Source organism: Phalaenopsis equestris, unplaced genomic scaffold, assembly GCF_001263595.1.
Source record: "Phalaenopsis equestris unplaced genomic scaffold, ASM126359v1 Scaffold000702, whole genome shotgun sequence".
Classification (NCBI taxonomy): domain Eukaryota; kingdom Viridiplantae; phylum Streptophyta; class Magnoliopsida; order Asparagales; family Orchidaceae; genus Phalaenopsis; species Phalaenopsis equestris.
In genome coordinates this window covers 457,339-468,261 of record NW_018165142.1, presented here as the reverse complement: position 1 = coordinate 468,261, position 10,923 = coordinate 457,339, and the positions used below count along the sequence as shown (strand labels likewise).

The 10,923-nt window shown below is 31.3% G+C and overlaps 1 protein-coding gene across 3 annotated transcripts in view; it reads left to right on the top strand.

The window, feature by feature from the left end:
* LOC110030338 (hydroxyproline O-galactosyltransferase GALT3) overlaps positions 1 to 10,319 on the top strand; it is an 11,700-nt gene extending 1,381 nt beyond the window's left edge. Inside the window, exons 3-8 of one of the 3 annotated variants that reach the window (XR_002294646.1) lie at positions 997 to 1,125; positions 6,052 to 6,228; positions 7,067 to 7,174; positions 8,466 to 8,689; positions 9,048 to 9,151; positions 10,047 to 10,319. Coding sequence is in view for 1 of the 3 variants with exons in the window: in XM_020733007.1 (XP_020588666.1) it covers positions 997 to 1,125; positions 6,052 to 6,228; positions 7,067 to 7,174; positions 8,466 to 8,672 (621 nt within the window). In the remaining 2 variants the exon portion in view is untranslated. Of the gene's footprint in view, positions 1 to 996; positions 1,126 to 6,051; positions 6,229 to 7,066; positions 7,175 to 8,465; positions 8,690 to 9,028; positions 9,240 to 9,269; positions 9,308 to 10,046 lie in introns of those variants that run through there. The other 2 variants (XR_002294645.1, XM_020733007.1) reach the window with 2 other exon arrangements.
* Positions 10,320 to 10,923: the final 604 nt, after the last annotated feature.

The following is a 10,923-nucleotide window of genomic DNA, read 5'->3' as shown; positions in this document are numbered from 1 at the left end:
AATTTCAAGCCGAACACGAAGACGAATATTTAAATCGAGTCGAACACGAACACACTGTTCACGAGCCGATTTCAAACACGAGCCGATTTCGAACACGAGCTATTTCGAACGAGCCGAACACGAGCCAAGCCCGAGCTCCCTCAAGCTCAGCTCGTTTACAGCCCTACTACCAAGTGCCTTGGAAAGGCATAGAGCCATGATTAAGCAATCTCCTTGAAGTGCCTCGGAAAGGCATAGAGCCATGATTAAGCAATCTCCTTGTGATCTAGAAGTTGTGTGTTCGATTAATGGAAAAAGAATTTGTAGAATGCAGAAATCTATGTAAATCTAACCTTATCAGAATTCCCTCTTATGATTTCACTTCTCTCTCTCCATGACCATTGAAGGGCTTTGTGATGGTTTGGAGTTGATTTTATGACTGCTTATTGATCTTTACCTCGCGTCAGCCGTTTAACTTATTGATTTCATGATATTTTGATTTCTCTTCATTGATGTATCAAACTATCAATACTTGGTGGATTGAAGGAGACATAATTGTATAAAAGCTTCATCATGTTTCTACTGTGCACTTATGGTTAAGATCTCCACTTATGAATATTAAAATTTGATACAATACGGGCCGTTTTGGATCACTTTTGGTTTTTATTGTTTTATTTTTTTATTTTAGTCTATGTTTTGATTTGAAATAAAATACATTTGTCTAGTTGATTGAGATATTATTGTTTTTAAAAGCACTCAAAATAACTAACAGTTTTTTTTAGTTTTTAAAAGTATGTTAATTTTGTTTTAGAAACAATAAATAAAAATATATAAAAACACACTAAATAAGCATGTTTAAAAAAAAAGGAAAAAAAAAAGTGAAAAACCAAATTGATTTCAAATAAGCCCCAAGTAAATGGTTGAGTGTGCTGATATGTTTTGTTCTCATTCATTCAATCAATGTATTATTATTATTGTTAGAATGTTTTCTTGATGATGTTATTTCTTGCAATGCAGCACAAGAACATGGAAGTCAATATAGAACTATGGAAAGAATCACAGGCCTATGGAGATATACAGTTGATGCCCTTTGTCGACTACTACAGCCTAATCACTTTGAAAACTGTAGCTATTTGTATTATAGGGGTAAAGCATCTGTTCTCTGGGCCCTGTTTTTCAAACTAGTTACTTTCTTTTGCCATTGCAATTCTTATGTTAATGTCTTATAATAAATTTATATTATCACAACAAACCTTAACATAAAATGGTTCTTGCTTTCATTGCATCACATTAACATGTGTGGAGTATTTTTCCCATTTTATATAGGCCATCTAAGCATTGACTCGGCGTTCACATTACCAGCACACAAGAATCCTTACATCCAAAAATTTATGATTTTTGGAGCTTTTAACATTACTCTTTATCTTTTTTAGAAAGTGTGTGTTAACCGAATATAAATGAGCTAAATATTGTTTTTCTTGGTCTTTTAACTATCAAGCTTAGCATGAATGAGCCGGTGAACAAGCTAAAAATATGTTTTTTATGTTTCCATTTTTAATATCAAGCATAACATGAACCACAAGCCAAGTTGATGATCATCAAATTGCAACAATTGTTGTCCAGATGGCTTTGATTGTATTTAAAAGTGTATAAATTTTATTATGCAAGATATTTTAGGCAGTTTAAAATATAAAATATAGATGCTCTATAGTTTTTAATATACATCAGTAAAAGAAGGTTATGTGCGTGTGTGTGTAGTCGTATATTTTACTCGCATATTGTTTGCTAATATCAGTTTTACAAGGATTGGAGCTCTTACTTACCCTCACACATTATATATCAACTTCCATATATTTGAATGATGAGATTTAAAGTAAGTTTTTTGCTAATTAAATATCATCATTATCATTGTCAAGTTGGAGCTCTTACCCTCACACATTATATATCAATTTCCATAAATTTGAATGATGAGATTTAAAGTAAGTTTTTGCTAATTAAATATCATCATTATCATTGTCAATACCCTTGTTTAAACTATTTTTGGTCTGCTTATTTAGTTATGAATTTTGTATACATTTCTACTGAGTTTTGTCATAGAATTAGATTTATTCTTCACAAATTATTTTTAACAACTTATCTCCATGAAATATTAGGCCTGCTTTATAATCCCATGCCGCTAATTTTATCTATTTATCTAATTGGCATGTTTTTTATCTTTCATTGTATATATCTGGACTATTTGTTTATTTTTAATTATTTTATCTTCAATAGATTTCTCTTGGTGTCTCTCCACAAATATAGTTATTTCTTATTTGACTATACTTCCATCTCAACATTCTCATTTCTATCATGCTCAACTTTAATATTTATAATTTCTGTATCATCCAACATTTAGATCCATAAAATATTGTTGGATTATTTGTAGACTTATAAAACTCAACTTTACACTTGATTGACTTCCCTTAATCATACAAAACACATAAAACTTTGGAACCATCCAACATTAACTTTAGGACTTATATCCTTATCTGTAAATTTTTTATTTTGTATAATAGACTTAAGATATCTGAACATATCACACTTAATTATCATCTTATCTTCTGACAATATTAAATGATAATTGTCAATATCACAGATTATTCAAAATTCATATCATATGCTTAGTTTTTGTTTTGTTAGTTTTAAATCTCTTATCTTCTAAATATTTCCTTCATTATTTCAATTTTTTCATTTATTTTGATTCATGCCCCCACAATTATAACTATAATAACATTTGCAAAAGGCATATAACAAGACAGTACATTGAATATCTTTTATAAGCATATTCATAAATGATAGTAAAAGATCAACATCCAACCTCTATCTTTGATGTAAAGGTAACTTAATGGGAAACCCTGATTTCACTTCATAACTACTACTAATGCCTGTTAGTGCTTACATAAATATATTTACCAACATTAATATATCTTTTATGTAGACCTTTCATTTTTAAATTGCATCAAATCGTTTTTCATGATTCTAGAACATATATTTTCTAACGATCAACAAAAAACATTTGAATGAACCCTCTATCTATATATATCTCTATTGCCCGACTCAACATAGAAGTTATTTTTATAATATATCTTTTTTACTTGAAGCCAAAATAGTTATTGGAAATTGAAGTAATTATTTTTTACTCTCTTTGCATAACTTAAGAATCATAAGTCCAATTTCCTTGTAATTTGTACGGTTTTAAATTAATTTTGCTTTCAAGTGTTCATATTAAAATACTTCTCGAATCATTTGATAACATCATAGCTTTCATTGTTTTTTTAAATTATTGTTAATTTCTTTTCAATTTCCTCCTCCATAAATCTTAAATCTTATTAGGTATCACCTATGAACTTGAAGTTTCTATTTTTCATGTATTATAAAATTTTTTATTGTATTATTCCTTATGCTATCATTAAACATAGTTTTTTAAAGTTTGTATTTAGTAATTTTTTAAAGTTCATTTTGATTTATTCTTGATATTTTTGACTTTAAATAAGATTTTATAACCTTTACTTCTAATAGATTTTGCTTCATCAAGATCCTTAGATCTCTTATCTCTTGCCATAGTTTTTTTGTATATATCTTTTATTCTCTTTCATTTATACTAGGCCAATTATTCATCAACAGGTGCATTTTTTGCTTTACTTTTACTCACCACATTCCTTTAAAGGTTTTAGTTTTCTCCTTATTATTTTAAGTCTCAACAATATTTATTTTTATTGATATTTAAAAGTTTATATTTTTTAATGATTTTTTGCACCAACTCGTTTCCGTACCAAATACGATTTACCAATATATGATGTATTTCTAGACTCTCTTAAAATATTTTCAACAATCGTCTTAAAGAGACTAGCCATCTTATCTTACATCAAGTTTAGTTCATGTAAATAATTATAATTTATCTTTGTTAATAAATTATCTTAATAGATTAATAATTTATTTTTTTTTAATTTTTATTTTTTTAAAAGTTTAATAATTTTTCACGTTTCCAATTACATGACCTTATCCTAGGAAAATATTTTTTTAATTACTTTATTTACATTTTTAAGTTATATGTTTTAAACTATCATATGTTGTATGTTGAAAGTTCTACTAGAAACACTTTATAACGCATGTAAGAAGATTTTTCTTTTCTTCTAAATAAGGAATAAATTTATTTGAAATTTTGGGGTTTTATTATTGTAAGTATTCTTCTTTTTTCTTAAAATATGTGTTAACTATTGCCTACTATGAAATCAAAATATAATTTCTCACATTGCATTTCTATCTTTTGTTGCATAACCACATGAACCATCTCATAGCACATCCTACTAGAACTGTTATGCCCTGTTAAATCATCTCCAATAATTATCTTCATTCATCATAAAGTAAACTTTGTGTCAATTTAGCTATCTCTTTTTAAAATTAAGGTTTTTAAATTATCTTGTAATCTAATATGAGAAGCATGCGTACTGACCACATCTAGAAGCTTTTTTTATGATAATTTTCTTCATAGAAATCACCCTATCACTGGTTCTATTGTCTTAACAATTTTATCTATCATTTTTTATCTAGTACGAGTCTGGCCTCCTTTTTACGATTAGGCTTTTCTATAATAGCTCAAAGTCTCAATCATTGAAATTTTATTCACTTCAACATAATGGCTGTTAAGAAAAAATAATAAGATTAATCGCACAATCAAAGGAACACAAAATTTACATGGAAATAAAACATAAACAGGAAAAAATCACAGGAGAGCCAGAGCAAAAAACTACACTAACAAAAAAAGTAGTCGGCATTAAAGTTGAATATAAAACTTCTTAGTTTCTTGCCTGATTCCTCACACTCACTCTAACCGTGACATACAGTGGATATTTATAGAGTTACAAAAAAAATATTTTTGATAGGAAATATATTTGGTATCAAATATATTAAGCAAGAAATGTATTTAAAATAAATATATTTGGTTGGAAACATTACATCATTTAATATCAAATATATTAAGCAAGAAATATATTTCAAGCTAAATATATTTGCCAAGAAATTTCAAGACATTATTTTACAACTACATTGCCTTAATAAGATGAAACTTCAAGTTATATTCAGCTCTCCTAATCCCCTTGGGTTTATCTGCTTCAAACATCGATCAAGTCCAAGCAATGCTTGAACTTGGTTGCTGGTAGAGGCTTTGTCATCATGTCGGCGGGATTGTCTAGAGTGCTGATTTTTTTTACCATAACATTACCCTGAGTGATGATATATTTAATAAAATGAAATTTGACGTCGATGTGCTTGGTTTGCTCATAGTCCATTTGGTCTTTTGTCAAATGAATAACATTTTGACTATTACAAAAGACAGTCACGTTCATAGACTCCCTCCTGAACATATAAGCCTTTCAAGTAAATGACTTTTGGTACACTAGACAATTTTTCTGTCATGTGATCAATGTTGAACAAGGTCTATTCTTGATCCAATGGAACCGAAATATTTCTTATCTTGACTTACCACAAAGCAAAACGGGTGATTATTTTAGCTTCTCCATGTTGTACTTCATTGTGGTCATTATTGAGAAGAAATATATAATACTATGATCGATTTCACAAATAAAATCGATGATGAACAAGATCGATCTTATATGCGACAAGCATATCTCCGATATAACTTTGTTAAAAAAGTGTAACACTAATCATCATCAAGTAATATCAATCATACAATCAAAGGAACACATGATTTACGTGGAAAGGCCCATAAATAGGAAAAAATCACAGGAGTGCTAGAGCAGAAAAACTTCACTAACAAAAATATAGTTGCTGATAAAACCAAATATAAAATTGTTTAGTCTTTAGGATAATTTTATTATTTCTTGTAAGGATTTAAACTTTTGTCATGATTACCTCAACATTTGTAATTCGTTGGGCTGATTTAGATTTCATATTAACTCAAAAAATTACATTTTGCCTACCATAGAAGTTAAATTTCATAAACGATTATATTGTTACTTCCGACATTAAGAACCATAATTCTATTTAACTACATAATTATGACTTCATTTACAGACGAAACTCCTCCCTGCTAAATACATCATGAAAACTGATGATGATGCCTTTGTAAGAATTGATGAAGTCGTATCTGCTCTTAAGAAGAATGATCCCAATGGCCTTTTGTATGGTCTCGTCTCATTTGAATCATCTCCCCACAGAGATAAGGATAGCAAGTGGTACATCAGCGAGGCGGTACATCCTCTCTCTCCTTCTCACTCATCTTGATTTTTTCTTTATAATTCTTTTCTAGCATTTTTATTTTGTTTTGTTTTTTTTAATTTTTAGAAATTTTTAAAATAAAAATGAGCTTTTTACTGCTTGATTTATTTAGCGTGTGGCAGCTTAAGAAAGTTGCTGTCCAAACCTCTATTTTTTTTTTAAGGAAAAAACTATAATACTCTCAATAGCCTTAAAAACTCTGGTTTTCTTTTAAGAGCTATTTCTTTTGTTGAAAAAAGAATACAGAGTAAAATGAACACAACGTAAGTGTAGTGAAAATATTTTTTAGTTGTTTGGTTGATTACACTACACGAATGCAGAATACTATTTTTGTTTTTGGTTTAAAGAAAAATTAATCCAGTGTTAAAACCTCCTACGACAGCAGTGGTGTGGCCTGCCAACAGCAGGCGGCCGATGATGATTGATGAGCACTAGAAGGTGGTGGCTGGCAGCGAGTAGTGGCCGACGGCCATGAGCAACAGCGGCAGCAATGTCAGGCAATGGTTGGTGACGTTTCAGACAAGCAGTGTATTTGAAATTTGGTTGAAGTGGGAGACTTTCAAATACATTAAAAATTAACTAACTAGGAAATTCCCGATATTGTTATTTTACCCCAAATTTATTTTTCGTTTAACCAAAAATCTTCAAGCTCAAAAATCTTATATTTCAATTATTTTACCCTAATATTACTTGTAATTTTATAGGCAATTGCAGCAGTCCAAATGAACCCATAACAAGCTATCAATGCCTTCCATAACTTCTTTTCTTCCCAGATAAATGACCGGCTAATTCCCTTCCCTCTTTCCTACAGGAATGGTCAAATGATTCCTATCCTCCTTGGGCTCATGGTCCTGGTTACATAATATCAAGAGACATTGCCAAATTTGTTGCGAAGGGTCATGAAGATGGCAAACTCAAAGTAAGTGTAAAACCCCTTGGGTAGAATAAGGCTGAACTCTTAAACATTGAGTTGTTTTTTAGTGTAACGGTTGGAATTTAATTAGAAACTCTAAAGTTAAGCATGCTCGTTTGACAACACTTGTGGGATGGGTGACCTCCTAGAAAGTTACATTAATGGAACAAAACTGTGAGTCTATTAAGACAAGGCGGATGATATCTCGATGAGTGAGAGTTCGAGCTATTATAAATGGTATCAGAGCATTACTCCAGTATGAATATACGAATATCTGCCTGTGGATGGGTCTGGTTAAGAAAATTGATGGGGACATTAATTACTTAAGTGGAGGAGATTGTGGAGCTAAACTCTTAAACATCGAGATACATTTTGGTGTAATAGTTGGAATTTCATTAGAAACTTCAAAGTTAACATGCTCATGCGAGAGTACCCACGCAATGGGTGACATCCGAGAAGTTACACTAATGGGATAAAACCATGAGGCTATTAGGCCAAAGCGGACAATATCTTGATGGGTGAGAGTTCAGGTTGTTACAAATGGTATTAGAGCATGCACTTGTCTGAAGATAGAAATATCGGTTTGCTGGATGGTTCTGGGTTAAGAAAATTGGCGAGAGGGTTAGTTACTTGAATGAAGGAGATTGTGAAACCCTATGTAGAATGAAGCTGAGCTCTTAAACATTGAGACACCTTTTGGTATAGTGGTTGGAATTTCATCAGAAACTTCTAAGTTAAATGTGCTAGTGTGGGTGCACTCATGGGATGGGTGACTTCCTAAGTTACACTAATGGGACAAATCCGTGAGGCTATAGGCCAAAGCGGATAATATCTCGATAAGTGACAGTTCAGGCTATTACAACAAAGCACTTAACCTTGTGTCCAGAGATGTCAACTATTTAGTTATCTATTTTGCGTACACTCCTCATCTATTGAATGAGAAAAGTGTCAAAATAGCTCTTTGACTCTCTCTAGAGGCCTACTATAGTCCCAAAGTTTATAAATATGCAACCTTAGTCCCCTAGACTCTTTTAGTATTGGCTGAAATAATCCCAAGAAGAACTATTTCAATCCCAATTTAAAGTGTCTGGGGATTAATTTTGTATTTTTTAAGCCTCTGAGACTAAAATGACTCCATGTAAACAGTCGGGAGACTATTTTGACACTTTGCTCTTTGTTGAATGCAGAAGCGCCAAATCAATTACACGATACATAGTATTTAGGAGATTTAACACTGATGGAAACAGATACTTAGATGAATCCATGATTTATGAACTCTGCTCCTATTGTTTTCTAGCTTTTCAAGCTTGAAGATGTCGCGATGGGCATTTGGATTCAGAAGTTCAAGGAAGAAGGTAGAAAGGTGAATTATGTGAATGATGAACGGTTCTACAACGCCGGCTGCGAGTCTGGCTATGTCCTTGCCCATTATCAGGGGCCGAGGAAGCTGCTTTGTCTGTGGGATAAGCTGCAAAAAGAACATGAGGCGATCTGCTGTGAATAAGTAACAACTTTCAAGCTGTAAGAAATCAAATCCTCGGCACATTGGGGATAAAAACTTGGAAGATCTATACACATAGCACTCAATTCTTATGTATTTACATATCTAACACTTCAATTCTTACACATATACCGTCTTATATATGCATGAAAAGGCGTTTTTCACTTTTTAAAAATTAAAATACTTGTATTTTTTTATTTGAATGAAGATGTGTGTGGTATAAATGTAAAAATCAAAGTGTAGGTGTTAGATATGTAAATAGATAGGAATGGGGTGATATCTATGTAAATGATCCAAAAAAAAATATCTTCTCCCAAACAGTATAATGATGAGTCTCTGATTTTGTTCTGTGTTTTGAGTTTTTTTTGTGAGGATTAGGAATGTTGGAAGCAAGCTGGAGCTGTAACTGGAGGAGGTTGATTGAAGCTCTAATGATTGTATGGAACTGATGAGGCAAAGCGAAGAGACTGTCAGCAGCATAGGTAAAAACACTGTTTTTATTCAATGGAAGATTTACATATATGCCACTCAATTCTTATATATTAACATATCTGATCCCTAAATTTAAATTTTCACATACATACTACCTTACCTATGCAGGAAAAGGTCTGCTTCACTTTTTAAAAGTTAAAATTATGATAATGATTTGGGTGGTATAAATGTAAAAAGCAGAATTTAGGAGATATGTAAATGCATAAGGTATGTATGTAAATACCCTTATTATATATTCTTTATAATTATTTTTTTTTTCTGAAATATAAGGCTCTTCTTTATCAAATTCATTAGATAGAGCGACTTCCTGTCTGAAATTTTGCTTTTCTGATGCACAAAAAATCTACATTCAACTGATCCAACATAAATAAGTAAATGGAAATGTCATTGGGCACATACTTCTGGTTTTTATTCTTTTTTAAAATATTGCACTAAAACATAAATAAGTAAATGGAAATGTCATTGGGCACATGATTTTAGTGGAGAAATATTAAAAGATTTTTTTAAATAATTACATACATAGCGCTCGAAACATTGCTATTTACAAAACTAGTACCCAGGTGATTTTTTTAAAATATCGAACGGATGCATTCATGCGTGGCACACTCAAACCATTAGGAATTTGATAAATGTGAAAAATATGGGTTGGGGTTCTTTGTGAATTTTGATATTTGAGTGAGAGTTTGAAAACTTGATTAAAGAGTTTGCTATTTTTGTAAATACTAAATACCAATGTTTTGAGTCCTACATATGTATTTGCCCTAAAAATATTCTTTTGTGTGTGTGTGTGTGTGTGCGCGCGCACGCGCCTCTTTCTTTATACATGAGAAGATGTATTTCACTCTTTAGAAGTTAAATTGTGATATCTTTGGCGTGATATGCAAGATTTGAAGAGGGGGCGGGTATCTTCGAGCTTCAATTAGTTTTATGAATGTCGACTCAAGATAGTTCTTGGGCGTTTCGTGAAGGCAATTGCGTGGATTGTGAATTTGGTCATCCCGCGTGTGGGTTTTTAATGTAGTTCATATTGTGAAAATGTGGACAATGTTGTACTCAAATGGTATGAACTATAACATATTCAAATACATTGTATTGCATTGTTCGATGAGGTATTGACTTAAGAGTTAGGTTTTTGAATGTCGGGTGATGATGTTGATGAGCAGGATGATTACGAATGTGAGATGAACATCATCTATTCTTTGCATACTTGGCATGTTTGATGATATTATTATGATGGTTGGTTTCTATAACTAAGAAATGAGTGTCATTTGGTATTTTAGGTGACTATGGATGATTCAATCATTGTTGTCGTATGTGATACATTTGATATTGTTGTTGCAATAGTCGGATGTAATAGCATGGTTGAATGATACACTTATGGGTTTATTTATGGAATTTCTGGTTATATATATGTCTATGTATCTTTACTTGGTGGGATGATATGAATAAAGCTTTTTGTCCTTCTCTGCTTTCTGGTTATATGTCTATGTATCTTTACTTAGTGGGATGATATGAATAAAGCTTTTTGTCCTTCTCTGCATTCTATTTTCTTCAACTTCTTTGAGGAAGATCATAGACTGGTGATGCCTTTCCTTTAGTTTTTTAAGTGACATTGGGTGATATAATCTTGATCATCATATATGGTACATTTATTTATTTATTTTGTGTATAATAGTTGTCAAGTGTCTTCAAACATGAGGAATTTCTTAGAACACTTTTTTATCTTAAATAATAATAATAATAATAATAATAAAACTCAAAT